The sequence below is a fragment of the Oryctolagus cuniculus genome, chromosome 1 (assembly GCF_051225735.1).
Source record: "Oryctolagus cuniculus isolate XC-2025 breed Fujian yellow rabbit chromosome 1, ASM5122573v1, whole genome shotgun sequence".
In the NCBI taxonomy this organism is placed as follows: Eukaryota; Metazoa; Chordata; class Mammalia; order Lagomorpha; family Leporidae; genus Oryctolagus; species Oryctolagus cuniculus.
Genome location: NC_142867.1, coordinates 117,890,362 through 117,912,375, shown reverse-complemented (window position 1 = coordinate 117,912,375; position 22,014 = coordinate 117,890,362). Strand labels below are relative to the sequence as shown.

The 22,014-nt window shown below is 39.8% G+C and overlaps 2 protein-coding genes across 2 annotated transcripts in view; one reads left to right on the top strand and one right to left on the bottom strand.

Annotated features, from left to right (window-relative positions):
* Positions 1 to 22,014, top strand: part of LOC100343776 (olfactory receptor 8B12) — a 180,235-nt gene that overhangs the window by 66,250 nt on the left and 91,971 nt on the right. The gene's annotated exons all lie outside the window — the stretch shown is intronic.
* Positions 13,151 to 14,240, bottom strand: LOC100353399 (olfactory receptor 8A1). The gene has a single exon (XM_002708756.4). The coding sequence runs from the start codon at positions 14,078 to 14,080 to the stop codon at positions 13,151 to 13,153; it is 930 nt and encodes a 309-aa protein (XP_002708802.2). The 5' UTR covers positions 14,081 to 14,240.

Sequence of the window (22,014 nt, the reverse complement as noted above, 5' to 3'; positions counted from 1 at the left end):
TAGAGGGCAGAGGCTTAGCCTGAAATGCCAAAATGCCAGCCCAAGGATATTATTTACTCTTACTTTTCTAATTTCCTCACTTCAAAAGTTGGATGATTGTTTTTATCCTTCTTCTTTTCTAATATTTGCATTCAGTGCTATAAATTTCTCCCTGCTTTTGCTCATCCTACACATTTTGCTAAGTTGTGTTTTTATTTTTACTTGGTTCAGAATGTTTTAAAATTTTTCCTGGGACTTCTTCCACTCATGTGTTGCTTAGAAATTGACTTCAAGTTTAGTCTCATGTTGTCGGAAGGCAGACACTGTATGATTTCTGTTCTTTTATACTTGTTAATGTTTGTTTTGTGGCTCAGAATATGATCTATTTTTGTTTTCTGTTTCCTGTTCCCCTACTCTCTACTCCTATACATCTCATGTCTCTTTATAACCATTACACCATATTTAGTATGTACTTTATGTTATGTTTTTTATTCCTGAATTTTTTTTTGGTTTGTGTGCATGTAACTTTAAAATATATAAATCATGCACTAAAAAATGGCTGGATAGAGGTATTAAGTGTTTAACTCTTCCTCCACAGAGAACAACAACAAAAAAACCCAACAAATAGCTGCACTTTTAGATGAGTAATTGAGGAAGAGTATCAGAAAATAAGAGAATAATGGTAGAGGCTGGCTCTCTGGCGCAGTGGTTAAAGCCCTGGCCTGCAGTGTCAGCATCCCATATGGATGCTGGTTCAAGCCCTGGCTTCTCCATTTCTGATCCAGCTCCCTGCTATGGCCTGTAAAAGCAATGGAAGATGGCCCAAGTTCTTGGTCCCCTGCACCCATGTGGGAGACTCTGATGAAGCACCTGGCTCTTGGCTTCAGATCAGCTCAGCTCCAGCCATTGTGGCCATTTGGGGAGTGAACTAGCAGATGGAAGACCTCTCTCTGTCTTTATCTCTCTCTGTAACTCTTTCAAAAAATTAAAATAGATCTTTAAAAATATATACATAAAGAACATTTAAAAAATAACATGAAAAAAGAGAATAATGGTAACTTGATAGGACTCAGAGACCTGGGATGACAACATAAAATGAAGAACAAAGACTCCTGGCAACTGAGGCCCTGCCCCCATGGACAAGAAGAATCCTTGCAGGAGAAGGGGTAAAAAGGAGAGCCTCATATTCCATGTACATGAAAGTGTTAGGCAGATAAACCTAGCTATGGGCAGAATTCAGTCACCACAGTCTAGGAACCCAATCAGGAGAGATACCTGGAGAACTGGTGGTCACTGACTTAGAGATGGAACTCACGTTGTATCACTTCCAATCTCCAGTGCACAGAATGTGGCAATGGGATGTCATTTTGAGAAAAGAGTGACTACCAGAATGCATATTGCCCTGTGGAATGGAAGCCACACCTGGGGTCCCACTGACATTCCACAACGCTATTGAAAAAGAACTGCAGCCTCAGGCCGGCGCCCTGGCTCAGTAGGCTAATTCTCCGCCTTTCGGCGCCGGCACACCGGGTTCTAGTCCCGGTCGGGGCACCGGATTCTGTCCCGGTTGCCCTTTTTCCAGGCCAGCTCTCTGCTGTGGCCAGGGAGTGCAGTGGAAGATGGCCCAAGTGCTTGGGCCCTGCACCCCATGGGAGACCAGGAGAAGCACCTGGCTCCTGCCTTCGGATCAGCGCAATGCGCGGGCCGCAGCTCGGCCACTGGAGGGTGAACCAACAGCAAAGGAAGACCTTTCTCTGTGTCTCTCTCTCTCACTGTCCACTCTGCCTGTCAAAACAAACAAACAAACAAAAAAACAACCTGCAGCCTCATAAATCCAACTAGGTTCAGCAGAGCAAGGGTGACTGTAATTTAGGCCACACAGAGCTTTGCATTACAAGGGACAGGGGATGCAGAATATAGCACAGGAATCCTGCCCCCAGGAACCTGGAAGTAGGGGCACCTGCTCTTTCAAATGTGGTACTCATTCTCTCACTTTGACCCTCCACCCTCATCTCTTGGGGCATTACCTGGCAGGGCTCCCATGGTCCCTGTCTTGGCTGTCCATCAGTGGCACTCAGGACTGTGTGCACACTCAGGACTACACCTGCCAGCTCACTTTGAGCATCGGCGCCAATCCCGAGACTCCTGCTCCTCTCATGGGGGGTGGTTGGGAGTTTGCACACTGGATTGCTCCCAGCCCCAGTACTGCTTCTCTGTCTCTGGCTACTCCCTTGTGTGGTAACTGGGGGACTGCATTTCAGAGACCAAAGCGACCCCACGGGGCCCCAGAGATTCTCAGAGCACCAGCAGCACTACCACTGACCACAGCAGAAGATAGAAGGAGACTATTCTACAAACATCCAACTGGGACTGAAGCCAAAGTAGCCTCCCAAACTGATATCTGAGACACACCTTCAGGAAAAGTCCTTCTATCATGAAAATCAAGCTTTAAAAGTGGTAGAGACATTTTACCCAGGTGCACAAATATGAACCCAGGAACAGAAGAAGGAAGAAAAATCAAGGCAACAGGACTCCTCTAAAGGAACATGATGCTTCAGTAACAGTCTCCAATGAAAAAGAAAGGCTTGATAAAAAATTCAGAGAGAGAATCTTTCACCCACTGTTTCACTCCTCAGATGCCTGCAACAGCAGGGATGAAGCCAGGCCAAAGTCGGAAACAATGAACTCCATCTAGGTCTTCCATGTAGGTGGTAGGAACCTAAGTACTTAGGATATCATACATACCTCCCAGGCACATTAGCAGGAGGCTGGATAAAAGCATGCAGTAGCCAGGCCTTGAACCAAGCACTCTGATAGGGGATGTTACCATCCCAATGGTGGCTTGGCCTACTGTGCCACAACGTCTGAACCTGTGTTTTTTATTCCCTATCTCATTTTATTCCCACTCTGATTATTGTTATTTCTCTCCTGCTACTAATTTTGGGTTTAGCTAATTCTTTCTTTTCTAGTTCCTTGAGCTGCATAACTTGCTTTTCTAGTTCCTTGGATTGCATCTTTTTTTTTTTCTTTTTAAATCTTTCTATTTTTATGTGAGCACTTACTGCTCTCAACTTATCTCTTAGCACTGTTTTGGTTTAACCCATAGGTTTTGGTATAATATGCTTTCTTTTTCACTTGCTTCAAGGAACTTTTTTTTTTCCAAGGAACTTTTAAATCTCTTGATTTCTTTGACTCATTGATAGTTTAAGAAAATGTTCTTTGATTTCCACTTATTTGTACATTTTCTAAAGTTTCTTTTGTTGTTAATTTATATTTTTATCCTATCATGGTCAGAAAAGATACATGCTATGATTTCATTCTTTAAAAAATTTGTTGATACTTTCTTGATGATTTAATATATGGTCTATCCTTGAGAATATTAATCTGATAAGAATGCATACTATGCAGCTGTTGGATGAAATACTTCGTAAATGTCTGTGAGGTTTCTTTGATATATATATGCTTATATATTATATGTATAGCTTATATATATGTGTGTATATATATATCTTACAGATTTGTTTATTTGAAAGTCAGTGTTACAGAGAAAGAGGGAGAGACAGTGAGAGAGAGGTCTTCCATCTGTTGGTTCACTCTCCAAGTGGCCTTAGCCAGAAGCCAGGAGCTCCATTTGGGTCTTCCACATTGGTAGCAGGGGCAAAAAAACTTGGGTCATCTGCTGCTGTTTTCCCCAGGCCATTAGCGGGGAGCTGGATTGCAAGTGGAGCATCCAGGAACTGAACTGGTGCCCATATGGTAAATCAGCATTGCAGGTGGCAGCTTTGCCTGCAAGGCCACAATGCTGATCTCTGATCTATAATATATATTTAACTCTATGTTTCCTTATTGATTTTTTTGTTAGGATGATTTATCCATTGGTTAAAGTGGAGTGCTGAACCCACAACTATTATTGTATTAGAGTCTATTTCTCCTTTTAGATCTAATAATGTTTGCTTTATATAAGTTGGTGCTTCACTGATAGGTGCATATATATTTATAATTGTTATTTCCTTTTGTTTAATTGAACCATCTAATGTATATAGTGACCTTGTTTGTCTCTTTTTATAGCTTTTGAAGTCTATTTTATCTAATGTAAGTGGAGCTACTCCTTTTTTTGGTTTTCATTTGCCTGGTATATGTTTTTCCCCCATATTCTCCTTCACTCTATATCTCTTTCCCAATGAAGAGGTTACTTGTATGCAACATATCACTAGGTATTTTTAAAAAATCCATTCAGCCAGTCTATATCTTTTCTTTCTTTTTATTATTATTATTATTTTTTTGACAGGCAGAGTGGACAGTGAAAGAGAGACAGAGAGAAAGGTCTTCCTTTGCCGTTGGTTCACCCTCCAATGGCCGCTGCGGCCGGTGCACTGCGCTGATCCAATGGCAGGAGCCAGGTGTTTCTCCTGGTCTCCCATGGGGTGCAGGGCCCAAGTACTTGGGCCATCCTCCACTGTACTCCCTGGCCATAGCAGAGAGCTGGCCTGGAAGAGGGGCAACCGGGACAGAATCCGGCGCCCCGACGGGGACTAGAACCCGGTGTGCCGGTGCCACAAGGCGGAGGATTAGCCTAGTGAGCCACGGCAGTGGCCTAGTCTATATCTTTTAATTGGGTAATTTAATCACCTGTACATATGAGCTTGTGATTGATAACCAGAAACATACTCATGCCATTTTGTTTATTTTTTTCCCTTGGTAATTTTGTGTATCTTTTATTCTTGCTTCTCCCTAACTCTTTTTTAATCTTTGTGGTTTGGTGATTTGCTATCTTGTTAAAGCACGATTCTCTTCCTCATTTGTGTGTCTGCTCCACAAGTGAGTTTTGTATTTTCATATGCCTTCATGGTGGTAATTGTCATCCTTTGGCTTTTTTAAAAAAAAAAAGAGATTTATTTATTTATTTGAAAAGCAGAGTTACAAAGAGGCAGAGGCAGAGAGAGAGAGAGAGAGAGAGAGAGAGAGAAAGAGAGAGAGAGAGAGACTTCCATCTTCTGGTTCACCTCCCAGTCGGCCAAAATGGCTGGAGCTGTGCCGATCCAAAGCCAGGAGCCAGGAGCCAGGAACTTCCTCTGGTCTCCCACATGGGTGCAGGGGCCCCAAGGATTTGGGCCATCTTCTACTGCTTTCTCGGGTCATAGCAGAAAGCTGGACTGAAAGTGGAGCATATGGGACCTGACCAGCACATATGTGGGATGCCAGCATTGCAGGCGACGGCTTTACCCGCTATGCCACAGCACCTGCCTCCATCCTTTGGCTTTCAAAGAGGGACTTCCTTATGAATTTCTTATAGAGGAAGTCTAGTGATGATGAATTCCATCAGTTTTTCTTGTCTTGGAAAAATTTATTTTCCTTCATTTCCTTTTTTAAAAAAAGATTTATTTATTTATTTATAGGTCATAGTTACACAGAGAGAGAAAGAGAGGCAGAGAGAGAGAGAGAGAGAGAGAGTGAGAGAGTTCTTCCATCCACTGGTTCACTCCCCAGATGGCCGCAATAGCTGGAGCTGTGCTAATCTGAAGCCAGGAGCCAGGAGTTTCTTCCAGGTCTCCCACATGGGTGCACGGGCCCAAGGACTTGGGCCATCTTCTGCTGCTTTCCCGGCCATAGCAGAGAGCTGGATCAGAAGTACAGCAGCTGGGACTTGAACTGGCACCCACATGGGATGCTGGCACTGCAGGCGGTGGCTTTACCCGCTATGCCACAGCACTAGCCGCTATTTTCCTTTATTTCTGAAGCTTAGCTTTGCTGGTCAGTTGTTTTTCTCTAAGAACTTTGAATATATTATCCTATTCTCTTCTGGCCTGTGCAGTTTCTGTGAGAAGTTTGCTGTTCGTTGAATGGTTATTCTCCTATAGGTGGTTTGATTTTCTTTGCTTGTTGTTTTTAAATTCTTTCTTCATTTGGTACTTTTAATGGTTTGACTTTAATATGCCTTAGAGAAAATCTCTTTTTGGTTGACTCTGTTAGGGATCCTTTAAGGTTCTGGACCTGAGTGTTCATTTCATTCCAAGATTTGGAAGTTTTCAGTTATTATTTCATTGAATAGTCTTTCTTTGCCTTTGCTTTTTGTCTTCTCCTTCTGAAACACCCACGATACAAATATTTGTCCATAAATGTATCCAATAAGTTTTGTAGGCTTTGATTTTTTGTTGTTGTCCAACAGTTATTTCAAAGACTCTGAATTAAAGCTCAAAAATTATTTTTTCTGCTGCTGTTGAGGCTCTCAATTGTACTTTTTATTTAATGTATTGAGTTTTTTTGTTCTATTCAGGAAGAATTTTATTGCTGCTCCAAGCTTACAAATTTTCAGTGATGACAGAAAATGAGCACTTTTAGATAACCTCCTGTGTAGCCCTGATAAAATTCTGAATCTTGTTTTTTGCATACATATCAACAAATTTCTCTCCAATACTATCGTCCCATCCATGATTGATGGATTTATCTTTAGCTCCAATCTTTATGTATTTTTATTTTTTATAATCTCTATCTCTACTGGATTTTTCATTCATGTTATGAACTGTCTTCTTGATTTTATTGAATTTTCTGTCTGTACTCTCTTGTGCCTCATCAGATTTCCTTAAAATGATTGTTTGTCAAATATTTCCTTAGATAATTATTTGTCAAGCAATTAATCAATAATCACTTTCTCTTTTTTTGGATCTATAGCTAGAGAGTTTTTATGTTCCTTTAGAGGCATTGTGTTACCTTTTTTTTTCTGTTATACTTCTCCTGTCCCTGCATTGATATTTGCGCATCTAGTGGATCAGTGGATCAGTTGCCTCTACCAATTTTACTTTATTTTAAGAATTACTTGTTTTAGCTCAAAGTTAGAATAATAGAGAGGGAGATGAGAGAGAGAGAGAGGGAGATGGAGGGAGGAAGAGGAGGGAGGGAGGGAGAAAGGGAGGGAGAGACAGAGAGAAATATGTTCCACCTATTTGTTCACTCTTCAAATGGCCACAATGGCTGGGGCTGGTCCAGGCTGAAACCAGGAGCCTGATACTCTATTCAGGTCCTCCATGTGGATGGCAGGGGCCCAAGGACTCAGAAAATCTTCTGCTGCCTTCCCTGGCTCATCAGCAGGGAGCTGGATTGGAATCAGAGTACTGGGACTCAAACACAATGCAGTGAGGGACACCAGCATGGCAAGCAGCAGTTTAACCCACAATGCCAGCCTGCCTTTGCCGATTTTATAGGGTGGTTTTTCATCGTAAAAGAGTTTCTCCTAGTGATGTATCCCAAGGTGTCATTTGGATAGCCTGTCTTGCCTTTGGCTCCAGCGGGTTGCTTTAGTAATGTATTCATGTGGCTTCCTCAGTCTGTAAGTGTCTGCAAGTATGTCCATGGCCTAGAAGGCAGAGGTTGTGGGATTTCACTACCAGCTGGGATGCTGCCTTACGGTGGAATGCAGGTTCACTGTACACTCCGGGTATGGTGCTCTCATCTGTGGGTGAATGGTACTCATGATTTTTCTTGGGTCATATGGGAGTAGAGCTGCTCTGTTAGGTGAAGCAACAGAAATGTGGTACCCATCAGTTTCAGGGGTTGTGTGGAGAGGGATGTGAATTCTAGTGGGTCAGGGTGCCAGTCAGTGTCTTGAGGGCCATATAGTGGCTAGGCCACACCAGTGAGCCTATATGGGGCAATATCAGTGTCTGAGTGCTGTGAAAATGACTTTTTTAGGGCCCATGGGGACTGACTTTTTTATGGTGAGCTGTCCAGCTGCCTCCTGGGGCTGAGAGTGAGTGGATAAGGCTACCTTAAAGGCTACCTCATTTCATCTCAGGACCTCTATGGACTGAGCTTATGGTAAGAGGCAGCCCTGCTGCTTCTTGGGGCAACAGCAGGGTTGGGGAGCACTAACCTACCCAGGGCTTTCAGTAGACTGAGCATCTCAGGACAAGGTGCTTATCTGCTTCTCAGTGTTGAGGGTGGGTAGGTGGCAACCATTTTGCTTCTTGAGTTGCTTGGGCAGGCTGCTGGCTATTTCTGGGCCTGAGGACCTTGAGTGAGAATGTCTACCTAATCTTCTGTGGGCTGAGCTGCTCAGGAATGCCTGTCTGGCTGCTTCCTGGAGCTGAATGTGGGTAGGTGGGCTAGCCTGGTATAACTTACGGGAAGACAGCGTCAAGTGACTGCTTCCAGGGCCCAGGGTGGATGGGGCAGAGAGAGGATAGAAGGAGAATCTCAACTGATTCCCAGTGCCTCTGGGATCTTACCTACTCAGAGAGGGCTGCCAGGTGTCTTCTGGGGCTGGGTGAGTGTGGGTGGCGCCATGAAGCTGGTTCACAGGGCTGGGCTGGTGGAGCTGCTGGGGGCAGCTGCTCAGTCTCAAGATGGTGTTGTGCAGCAGGATCTTGGGTTGGGGAGAGCACACGTGGGCTGGACTGTTTTTCCAGGTCAGTGCAGCAGTCAGGTAATCCTGTACTTCCAAACTTGGGCACAGGGCCTGTGGGAAGCTGCAGGCTCCTCCAACAGCTGATGCTTCAGGGGTTGATGGTGTGAGCTGGGACAGCCTGTGGTAGGGGAGGGGGTCTCCTGTTAACCTTTTTCACGACTCTTGGTTCAGAGTTGCTCTCCAGAGATGGGCAGGAGATACTGTGTGCTTAATTCCCTTCTTTATGTGGTCGTGTGTCTCTGTGCGCACAATGCCACTCCTCCATCCCCACTGCACTGCAGGGCTCTGCCTCAAACACTACACTGAAATACCTGTTGTATTCTCTTCCTTTAGTGCTTTGTGGTGAAGGGAAGTGTGCCAGGCACCTCTAGTCAGCCTTCTTGTTCCACGTGATTTTCTTAATCTTTCCCTCAGCAATCTGTTTACTTTCTCAATCTTGTCTCTAATTTCTCATCACTGAAAATAGTGCTATAGAGAATGTCCCCCCTAAGGTCCTGAGGGAATGGGATGGAATTGATAGGTCCTGTGGATGCATGTTCTTATCTTTCCCAAGGAAAGCCTTGCGCTCTCCAGAAGAGCTGCAGTGCATGTAGGTTCCCAAATCCCCACCTCTCACTAGCACACAGTGCCATCTAGCTTTCTAACGTTTGCCAATCTTAGAGCTGTAAAAAGATATGTCACTGTTTAAATTTGCACTTCTATACTTAGTAGTCTGTCTGAGTACCTCTTCACATGCTCAGTAGTATATCAGGTTTTCTTTCCTGCAAATTGAATGTTCTATGGATCTTGCCCATTTTTTTTTCTGTCGATGCCGATGTCTTTTTCTTGTGATTTGCTGGAGTTTATTATATATGCTGTTAGGATATATTTGCTCAATCTATTATTTTTCTATTAACTCTATTTCTGTTGTTTGTTACTGAGCAAAAATTGTAGCTTTTGTATAGTCACAATTTACTTTTTAATTTTTTCAATGTTTTTCCACCTTTAAAAATATTTTTCTATACTTTATGCTAATTAGAGAAGATCTGTAGAGGTAGAGAAAGGTCAGGCCTAAATGAGTAAAGGAGCCAGTTGGAAACGGCCGTCTCAATATCTATTCCATTTTGCTTCTAACCAGATTACATGGGTAGAAAGTATGCTTTCTACATATCCAGGTAGAACTCTGTGTGTCAACTAATTTTCACCAATAAATGCACTTGTGTGATATTTGGAAGGTGGGAGTGAGAAGGTTCTTGCTCTTCAGTTTAATCAGTGCCAGCTGAGGGGTTGTTAAAGTGCAGATTGCTGGGCCCAGCCAGTAATGCAGTAGGTCTGGGTGATGCTTAGCCTATGGTTTTTTGGTTTGCTTACGATGTTCAGGGGTGTGAGAAGGCCCTTCTGTAGTGGCAGCAGTGACAGAGGTAGCAGGAGCATCCTGGCATGCAGGTTTCTGTCTATTGCAGTCACATGGGCATTCCCTTACCCCTTCTCCAGTCAATTACAAAACTCTAAGTCTATAAATCCCTGCATTAAATCTCTTCCTAGATCTCTGTAAACCCAGTGGAAAGAAGGGGCCGTCAAAGAAGGATGTACTTTTCTCTGAAGGGAGGAGAGAACTTCCGCTTTGCTTATGGCCTTGTCCAAATACCGATGGAGTCTGTGGTCACAAAAGGCTTCCATAGCCTTGGCAGCTCATGGCAAGAGCCTCGGGTGATCACTGATGTCATAAATGAGAGTGTCACTGTGCACTTACTCCCCATGTAGGACCTCTGTCCTTAATGAGTTATATTATGAGAATTAACTGCAAAAACTTGTTCTCAAACTGTACTTTATATGTTGTGTGTGTGTATGGGTGCAAACTGTTGAAATTATTACTTAGCATAGAGTTGGTCCTCTGTATATAAAGTTAAACAAAAATGAATCAGAATGAAGAATGGAATGGCAGAGGGAGTAGGAGGTGGGACAGGAGTGAGGTTGGGAAAGCAGGTATAGGGCGAAAGAACCACTATATTCATAAAATTGTACCTATGAAATATGCATTCATTAAATAAAAGCTTTAAAATAAATCTCTTCCAAAAGAAAACAAGTTATCTGTTTCTCATATTAAATCATTAATTGGTATAATGTTATGCCAAAAATAGCTATAATAGCTATAAGTGACACTGTATCAGGTTCCTTCATCTAAAACATATATCCTTGATGTGGTTGGAGCAGGTGGTAGGAGAAATTGTATTCTTTGGCAGTTGAATTTACTGAGTGGGGTTGGTGTAGATCAGTTATTTAGGCAGGGCAAAGATGCTGCAGAGATGTGCAACAGAGGGTAACAAATCTTCATGATCTGCCTGGGAATGAGGGTTTGGTCACGGAGACTAGGGTTTGAGTTATAGTGTTGTTCACTTATCAGCTGTGTTACTCTGAGCGAGTTATTAAGCCAAATTCCTATATGTTCAATGAGATTGGAATAGTACCTATCAGTAGTGATATACAATTAATGAAGGATAGAAAGCATTTAGAACAGTTTTATGGCTTAGATTAAGGGTCCAAAATCGCATTAGTTTCTATCATTACTATTTAAAATTTTTTTTCACTCATTTACTCTTTGTATCATATACTCAACAAAGATATAAAAACTTATATACTTAGAAGAATTATAATATGGTAAGGATGATGGTGGAGATGATGATGGTGTTGAGAATAACTATACAGTGATGTATGCTTGTAATGTTCCAGGTGTTTTTCTTCTTTTTTAAAAAAATTAAGTTATACAAGTTTCATGTATTTCACATATACAGATTTAGGAACATAGTGATACTCCCCTGCCCCTCACCCAGCCTCCCTCCCACCCACCCCAACCCTTCTTCCTCCTCTCTCTCACATTCCCACTCTTAATTTTTACAGTTTACTTAATGATTATCTAGTTAACCCTACCCTAAGTAAAAGAGTATGAAGAAAAAAAAAACACTGTTCCTCAATGGAAGAGACATGAGCTGTAAACAATCTTCAAATCTCAAATTATCCATTTCACTCCAATATTTTACATTTTATGTACTCTATCAGTTACCTTGGATCAGAGAAAACTTATGATATCTTTTTGGGACTGGCTTATTTCACTTGGCTGCCTGGGGGCAGGTCATTACAGGGGGAACTGTGTTCACAGTGAGCACTGTGCAGTTCATATTGTGGCATGGATGAGTGTTGAACACACTGGAGGCTAACATTCGGCATTGCTAAGTTTGGAGGAGAGGAGATGAGGGGGTGATCACACCAACACAGGTGACCATTCCCTTCCTTCTGTTAACAAGAGGAGATCTACCATTCCCAACTTGGGTGCTACCCTGGATACTCGCCCTATCCTGGAGCACTGACCAGAGCTCTCTGGCCACACCTACCACACATCTCTTGGTATTCACTGAAAGTGCAGACATTCCACTAAACCACAGAGGAACAGCTCAAAGATAAAAGCCATCAGAGGGAAAAAAACCTCCACAAGTAACTACAAATAAATGCAGAAATTCAAGAGACAAGAATAAAGAAGACATTATAACACCCCCCCGCCCCGAAGGAACACAACAACATTTCAATGTTAGAATGAGAAGATGAGAAGACTGAGGCAATGTCGGAAAAGGAATACAAAAAATTAATGATAGGATTATTCAAAAGCAACCAGAAGCAAATCCACGAACTAAAGAAAACCATACATGACATGAATGAAAATTTTTCTCCTGAAATTGAGATTTTAAAGAGAAGTCAAAATGAAATATTAGAGATGAAGAATTCAATAGATCAGATAAAAATGCTATGTAAAGCCTTAACAGCAGACTTAATGAGGCAGAAGAAAGAATATCTGAACTAGAAGACAATCTTTGGAAATCTTTCAGTCAGACAGAAAAAAAAAAACCCCAAGAGGAAAATAGAAAAGCTAAAAACAGTGTTGGAATGTTGGAGATTTATGGGGTACTATCAAAAGTCCCAACATACAGGTCTTAGGAGTTCCTGAAGGGGTGGAAAGAGGGAATGGACTAGATGGCCTGTTTAGTGAAATAATTACAGAAAACTTGCCCAATTTGGAGAAAGAAAGAGACGTCCAAGTAGAGAAAGCACATAGAAGTCCTAACAGGCATGACCAGAAAAGATCTTCACCACAACACATTGTAGTCAAACTTTCCACAGTAAAACATAAAGAAAAGATTCTAAAATGTGCATGAGAGAAGTGCCAGATTATTTTCAGAGGATCTCCAATTAGTCTCACAGTCGCTATCATTATTAATACTACGACTAAGAAAATTACATAAATGGATTCTGTAGGCATTCTTGGGCATGAATAAGCAGAGAGCAGACAGGAGAGGAAGATGTCTGGATGAGAAAGGGACTGTATGTCACTTCTTGATGACTTTTAAATTCACCTCCTTGTTTTATGCATTCCCAGTGTAATAAGTAAGGATTTAGTTGAGAGATGCTATCTGTGTATAAAATCTGAGAACTAGGAATGGCTCTAGAATTCAATGTTGAAAGTCTAAAAAATGATGTCCAATTACAATTAAGAGAGTAAAAAATTACCAAAGGACTTGATAGGAGAAATGGTTCCCAAATGAAGGAAAACCACAAAGTTGAAATTGGCTAGTTTCAAAGAGAAATGAGTGCAGGGAAGGGAGAAGAGGGTAGAATGAAGGCAGAAGCCAATCTCCCAATCATTTGAAGAAGTAGTAGTTTCTCTTTTATGGTTAGCTTGGTGTTCAGAGGACTTCCCTCTAGTGTTTATTTTCAAAGTGAGAAAGAGCAATAGCATTTGCATCAATACAGTTTTCTCCTCAGTGTTCTCTGCACGGCAGCCTTTACCTCCTTGTTCCTCAGGCTGTAGATCAGGGGGTTCAGCATGGGGATCACTGTGGTGTAGAACACAGAGGCCACGTTCTCCTGGGCCAGGGAGCTGGCTGTGGATGGCTTTAAGTACATGAAGGCAGTCGATCCATAGAACAGCCCCACAGCTGCCAGGTGGGAGCTGCAGGTGTTGAAGGCTTTGGACCTGCCCTCTGTGGTGCTGATGCTGAGGATGCTGGACAGGATGAAGGCATAGGAAACAAGGACAGTTAAACTGGTGAGTATGATGTCAAATCCAGCCAGAAGGAAGACTGCCATCTCGACATCATAGGTGCTAGAGCAGGAGAGCTTCATGAGAGGGAGGATGTCACAGAAGTAGTGACTGATGAGGGCCTCACAATAGGACAGGTTTAATATAAGACCAGTCTCTATTGTTGAGCCGATGAATCCCATGATGTAGACTGCAGCCACCAGCAGGGAGCAGACAGGGTGAGACATGATGATGGTGTAAAGCAAGGGGTGGCAGATGGCCACATAGCGGTCGTAGGCCATCACCGTGAGCATGTAGCACTCAGCAATGACAAAAACAAGGAAGAAGTAGAGCTGGGACATGCACCCAGCATAGGAGATGATGTTCTCCTCTGACACGAAGTTCACCAGCATCTTGGGTGTAATGACAGAGGAGTAGCAGAGATCCACGAGGGCCAGATGGCTGAGGAAATAGTACATGGGGGTGTGAAGCTGAGAGTTGAGGCCAATCAGAGTGATCATGCCCAGGTTGCCCACCATGGTGACCACGTAGATCCCTAGGAAGAGGAGAAAGAGGGGGATCTGGAGGTCTTGGCGGCTTGTTAGTCCCCCAAGAATGAACTCCGTCACTGCAGAGTGATTTCCTGCAGCCATTCTCCTCTAGCTGGTAGCCCTGTGGGGATGGGAGAGTCGAACCCTGTGAAAGTCTTGAACTTCTTGAGGAATTTAGAACCTCTACCTGATATCTAGTAAACTTCAGTTTTGTAGTTTTGTTGGAGATGGACAATTCCTCAGAAAATTTCCCATCATTTACATAATTCCTAAATATGCATAATTCCTGATTATGACAATTAGATATTCTATCTCAAATTAGTGCAGTACCAGGGCATATATGTTAGTTACAAGCTGTATCATTGAGTGACAAGTCAATTTCTATATCTGAAGGTTGTAAAAATTAGTAATAGGTAGTTGTATAGATAAGACATCTTGATAAATTTAAATATAGGCCGGCGCCGTGGCTCACTAGGCTAATCCTCTGCCTGCGTTGCCAGCACCACGGGTTCTAGTCCTGGATGGAGCGCTGGTTATGTCCTGGTTGCTCCTCTTCCAGTCCAGCTCTCTGCTGTGGCCTGGGAGTACAGTGGAGGATGGCCTACGTCCTTGGGCTCTGCACCCGCATGGAAGACCAGGAGGAAGCTCCTGGCTCCTGGCTTCAGATCGGTGCAGCGTGCTGGCCGCAACGTGCCATCTGTAGCAGCCACTTGGGTGGTGAATCAACGGAAGGAAGGCCTTTCTCTCTGTCTCTCTCTCACTGTCTAACTCTGCCTGTCCAAAAAAAAAAAAATTTAAATATAATAAATTTTTTTCATATGCTGATTTCTCATAAAATTGTGAGTTTTTTGTTAAGTGTCTAGAATTTGTTCTTAATTTTTCACTGGGCTTGAGGCTATAAGTCAGCTTCTGTCAATGCTGGCTGTGTATTATATAATTATAATAATATAATTTATATATTATATATATTTAATATAATTATATATTATACATAATATATGATTATATATTATAAATATATAATATATATTATATATTATATATTTTATATATTATATATATTATATCATAATATAAAATACAAATATTGATTTCCTGGTTTCTACCCAGAGAAGTTCTGATTTCATTAGTGTGTAGTACACTATGGATATTCTTACATTAATATTGTACACAGTGCTCAATAGATAATTCTTATTACTTTTAGATTATAGTACCAAACTTTGACACTATTACATCTCCAAAGACAAAGTATGCAAATGACAGACATGTCTAGGATGTATAGTTCCTCCTTGCTGGAAAAGATATATAGTCATCATCATCTGTGGGATCAGTTTCCTAACTTAAAAAGCTTTATTGCACAGGATTTAAGATAGGGATCTTGATTCAGATTTCTATATGTAGGAATGTAGTTTTCTCAACATCATTTATTGAAGAGACTGTCCTTTCTCCAGGGAGTGCTTTTAGCACCTTTGTTAAAGATAAATTGGTTGTAGATGCCTAGATTTATTTCTAGGATTTCTATTCCCTTTCATCGCTTTATTTGTCTATTTTTATGCCAATAACAAACTGTTTTGGCTACAGTAGCCCTGTAGTACGTCTTGAAATCTGGTTTTGTGATACCAGTGGATTTGTTTTTATTGTTTAGGATTGTTTTATCTATTGGGTTTTGTATTTGTGTTTTCAGATGAATTTTGGAATTGCTTTTCCTAATGTTATGAAGAATGCCGTTGGTATTTTGATGGGAATTGTGTTGAATATGTAAATTGCTTTGCACATTTGATACTGTTCTTCTAATTAATGAACATGGGAGGTCTTTCCATATGTTTTTGGCTTTTCAATTTCATTAGTATTTTGTAATTTTCATTGTAGAGTTCTTTTATATTCTTGGTTAAATTATCCCAAGGTATTCATTTTTTAAAAATCATAACCAATTAAAGGAAAAATAAATGGAATTCTATGAAACTAAAGCTTCTGCACAGGCTAGGAAACAACCAACAGAGTGAAAAGATAAATGACAGATTGGGAGAAAATATTTCAAAATACTGGTTTGCTGAATGAATAAAACAAAACAAAACAAAGCAAAGCAAACAAACAAGACCCAACTATATACTTCAAAAAGAAACTCACTTCACAGGTAAAGACACTCAAATACTGACAGTGAAGGGATGGAAAAAATATATCATGCAAATGGAAACCAAAAGCAAGCTGGAGCAGCTATACAGAGTAGCAGATAAAACAGAATTTAAATAAAAACCTGTGAAAAGAGACAAGCTCATTATATATTTGTAAGAGGATTGATTCAGCAAAAAAAAAAAAAAAAATACAACCATATCCAACACAAGACCACCCAAAGATAAAAAGCAAATATTAGTGGACACAATGGATAAGTCGATCCCAATACAATAATAGTATGGAACTTCAACAGACAGAACATTTCTCCCAATAGCTACAGAGCACAAATTATTCTTTTCAGCACATGAAACATTTTTCAGGGTAGATATATTAGATCTCACATGAATTCTCAGTAAATTAATAAAGAAACAAACCATGTATCTTCGCATACCACAAAGGAATGAAAAGAGAATTGAACAAGAACAAATAGAAAAAAGAAGTTCCAAGCCTCCAAAAATCATGTCAAAGATAGGAAAATGTTGATTATCCCATTTTGATTAGTATAATTGCATACATGTATTGCAAACATGTATTGAAATATCACATTGTAGTCCATAAATGTGTATTTTTATTGTTGAAAGTTTTTTTTGAAAAAAAAAATACTGTTTATTCTTTTTTCTCTCTCTCTAGGCTATTGAAGCTTTAGAAATTAAATAAGTTGCCCAGTGCAGCAGTGGGCTTACAACCCAGGATTTATGACCACCAATCTCTTTTGTCTCTTCTAAAGTGTATTATCCTACTGCAGCTTATTTTTGTGTGGCATTTTTTAACATTTACCAAAATTAATTTATTATTAAGTTTTTGGAACTGTAGAAAAAACTTATTCCTTATATTGGGTCATATATTGAAATTGGAAAGGCAATATACTTGCATTTAAGTTTATTAGAAATGCAAATAAGAAAAAATTAAAAAGGATCCATTATCCTGCTACTAGAGTTAACACTGGTAGTGAGAAGCCTTCCAGATTTTTCTATGCAGACAATTGTTTATACACACACATATTATTTTTTGCAAAAACATTTTGAAACCTATTAAGATAACATTATTTTAAAGATACTGTCTCATTTGATTCCTATAGTAATAATAACAACTGAAACTCCATGTACTGTTTATTTTTTGTAGATGTTAGAAAAAAATCTTTAAAACCATAGCATGTGATTTGTGTACAAGAAAGTCTTCATTGCATTCTGCATTGTAGGTTAAATCATTAGTGGTGGGTTATTTGGCTTTATGATAGCTAATATCTGAGATAGCTAAGCTTTTAAAATACCATTTCCACTTGTTTCAAAGGCCAAAACTTATTCTAGATAACAATAGATTAAAACCTTACCTATCCCCTTTGCACAATCTGATTCTAACCTTGATAAGAATCAAAGAAAATCCACCTGAAATAATCGATACCATACATCAGAGTGCTTTCCAGGGCAGCGCAAGTGAAAGCCATTAACTCAGTGCAGCGCAAATGCAGCACCATTATAGAGGAGAGTTCTAGGCAGTGTTGATTTAATTTTTCACTCCCACAATCTACCAATATAAATTAGATAAATATCATCCCCGTATTTTATATCAATTACTGCAGTTATTATGTAAGTTTAACCTAGGTTTCACAGGCTCAGGATTGGTGAAGAGCACATGGCACAGAGAGAAAAACACTCTAAATGATGAAGGTATCCTTCATTGTAAACAGCTAGTATTACACACAAAAGTCACTGGAAAAATACTTGCCTCAGACCACTGCTTCACAACTGTAATGAAACACCTGTGCAGAAGGAAAATGAATACCATACCATACCATAAAAACTGTAGAGAAGGCTTTGGTTTCAATAGTCAGCAAATATGAGAAACATAGATTTTTACCTAGCCTTAAATTTACTCAAAGGGGCCAGCACAGTCATGGAAATAGGTTGCAGGTATTTGGAGTCTTGAGTTCCTGTTTGTATATTTTGGGGCAGCACATCATCTGGGATGCAGTTACTCCAGAGACACGGGTCCTCACTGCAGAAGCAATTAGTGTCTTGTTTACACCTGCTCTGAGAATCACGCTTTGTCTCCCAGGTGTGCTTATTTTTCTTTTATTAGTAGAGTCATCCTTCAGCTAGGGAAACTTGATGTCTTATGCCAGTATTGGAATGTTATATTGTAAACAACACCATCGCGATCATCAACATCATCACCATCCTCCTCCTCTTCATCATCATGATCCACATCATGTCAGTTGCTACCATCAACATTATCAATATGGTTCTTTTTGTTGAGATTTTATTTATTTATTTGAGAGACATAGTTACAGACAGAGAGAAGGAGAGACAGAGAGCAAAGTCTTTGATCTGCTGGTTCACTCCCCAAATGGCTGCAATAGCTAGAGCTGGGCCAATCCAAAGCCAGCCAGGAGCTTCTTCTAGGTCTCCCACATGGATGCAGGGGCCCAAGCATCTGGGCCATCTTCCACTGCTTTCTCAGGCCATAGTGGAGAGCTGGATAGGAAGTGGAACAGCTGTGAATCGAACCAGCGCCCATATGGGATGTTGGCACTGCAGGTGGCAGGTTTACAGGCTGTGCCACAGCACCGGCCCTCGATTATGGTACTCATTATTATTTATTCACCATTTGTACAATCAACTAAGTTTAAATGTTTCCTTTAAAAGACTTTTAAAAGAAATTAAAATACTTTAGTAGAACAAATTCCATAGCTTTAGTAGAGGAGGGTTAAATTTGTAAGGAGCATTGGATTTATCACCCTCCTGCTCTACTTTCAGAATGCCAGTGTAGGATGGCAGAAGGTTAAGGAGCATTAGAAGGTGGACTCATAAGAAGTCTTCACTCATATGGGAAGCTTGTTCATAAGAAAATTTCCTAACCAAGACAGATTGAGCATTATGTATGAATATGTATCTAATGAAGAGTTTTACACTAAATTTTGTATTTGGAGATAGTTGTAGATTCAAGTGCAGTTATTAGAAATAATATGGAGAGGTTATTGTACCATTTAGTAAGTTTTCTCCAATGGTAACAGCTTGCAAAATAATTGTACAATGTCAAACCCATAATTCCAACATTAACACAACATATTAATCTTATTCATATTTCTCTAGTTTTACTCATTTGCATTTATATGTATATTTTATTTTGTTCTATGCAACCTTATAAAATATATATGAACATTTAGCCACCACCATAGCTGAAATATAAGCCCTTATATCATCTTTATTTTCTAATTTTATTTTTGAAGGTTTTTATTTAATGAAATCAAGTTTTCAATTGTATAGCTTTTAGGGATATAGTGTTTCTTCCCCCAATTCCCACCCTCCTACCCCCACTCCCATCTCACCTCCCACTCTCTCTCTCATTCCATTTTCTATTAAGATTAATTTTTTTAACTTTTATTTAATGATATAAATTTCCAAAGTACAGCTTATGGATTACAGTGGCTCCCCCCCCCATAACTTCCCTCCCACCTGCAACCCTCCCCTCTCCCATTCCCTCTCCCCTTCCATTCACATCGATTCATTTTCAATTCTTTTTATATACAGAAGATCAGTTTAGTATATATTAAGTAAAGATTTCAACAGTTTGCACCCACACAGAAACACAAAGTGAAAAATATTGTTTGAGTACTAGTTATAGCATTAAATCACAATGTACAGCACATTAAGGACAAAGATCCTACATGAGGAGTAAGTGCACAGTGACTCCTGTTGTTGACTTAACAAATTGACACTCTTGTTTATGGCGTCAGTAATCACCCTAGGCTCTTGTCATGAGTTGCCAAGGCTATGGAAGCCTTTTGAGTTTGTGGACTCTGATCATATTTAGACAAGGTCATAGTCAAAGTGGAAGTTCTGTCCTCCCTTCAGAGAAAGGTACCTCCTTCTTTGATGACCTGTTCTTTCCACTGGGATCTCATTCGTGGAGATTTAAGATTCATTTTTAATTGACTTTATATAGAGAAGATCAACTCTATAGTAAGTAGAGATTTCAACTGTTTGCACCCATACAGACACACAAAGTATAAAGTACAGTTTGAAGACAAGTTTTGCTGTTAATTCTCATAGTACAACTCATTAAGGATAGAGGTCCAACATGGGGAGCAAGTGCACAGTGACTCCTGCTGTTGATTTAACAACTGACACACTTGTTTATGATGCCGGTGATCACCTGATGCTCTTGATGTGAGCTGCCAAAGCTATGGAAGCCTTTTGAGTCCACAAACTCCGTTGGTTTTTAGACAGGGCTGTATGCAAAGTGAAAGTTCTCTCCTCCCTTCAGAGAAAAATAAATCCTTCTTTGATGGCTCCTTTTTTTCCACTGGGATCTCACTCACAGATATCTTTCATGAATAACCATTTTTGCCACTATGTCTTGGCTTTCCATGGCTGAAATTCTCTCATGGGCTTTTTAGCCATATCTGAAAACCTTAGGGGCCGATTCTGAGGTCAGAGTGCTGTTTAGGGTGTTTGTCGTTCTATGAATCTGCTGTGTAGACTGCTTCTCATGTTGGAACTTTCCTTTGAATTCTGATCCCTTTGACTTATGGTCCTATCTATATGATAAATTCCATACTTAATGTGATCACTTTATCACATAATATGAGATTAGTTTCCTGTTAATATCCAAAGGTGATTGGCTATTTTTCTACAGCATCATTTTAATCTTACCAATTTAAACATATTTATGTGTTTTAATCCAATGCAATTATTATGTCATTGATGAAGTTTTTCTTTGTCCTTTGGAATTTTCTTATTTGTCTCTGTTATCTATTTGAAACAGTGCTGAAAGTCTTTAATTCTTTAATACTTTCCTTATAAAATAATGTATCAAGGCATTCTGAACTCATATGTTCCATTCTTCAGATTAGGAACAACCATTTCTCCAAGAAATTTGTTTTCCTTTAATGTGGAATTGATGTATCAAGAGCACAAATTAGGTGATAAAAAAGTGCATTGCTGCTAGATTAGGCATTGTTTCTAGGTATTTTGCTACCTAAAAGAAAGGAACTTCACCATTAAATGCACACACAGTGCAATTTTGGAAACGGTTATCTCATGCAAATTGAATTAAGAGGGAGCTGGTGTATCTTTTTTTATATTGGACAAAATCCAATTTTTGAGACAAAAACTTAAACAAATATATGTTTCCCCAGGGCTGTGGTAACAGAGTACAAAAAAAGTAATGTATCTGAGCAAAACTGAGAGTTTGAAATTTAATTATTGTTTGTAGAGGAACAGTGTTTTTTTCTTTATATTTGTTGAATTCTTTACTTAGGGGAGAGGTAAGCCTATGAGTATAAGATAAACTGAAAATATGTCATTTAAAATTTAAAAAAGAAAAGAATAAGAAAGGAAGGAGGAGGGAGGCTGGGAGTGTGGACAGGAGGGAGAGAAGAATGGGAAGTAACATCTAAAAGTAGCTCCTAAATGTATACATGAAATTTGTTCACCTTACAGAAAAAAGGATACAAATGTAAAAAAAGAAAAAAATGTAATGCATTCATTCTATCTAAACAGATTTCTCCTGTCAGTATATGTATATGTTTATGTATATGTAGGTTGATATTCTTTATAATCTATGGAATCTTTATTTTCTAGTGTCAAAAAGACAAAAACTTAAAAAACTAAGAGGGCTACTATCTAATAATCCAGTTATCAATTCAAGAAGAAGTTATGACAATTGTAAATGTACACGCACCAATGGCAGAACACCCAGTTTTATAAAACAAATGTTAATCAATCTAAAGGGAGACATAGATCCAACACGATAATGTAGAGGGAATTCATTGCATCTTGAAATGTTAATTTCATTTCTATAGATTACTTTTAGATGCTGTCTTTGTTATTGCAGAGCAGGAAGAACATATGGTGTTTGTC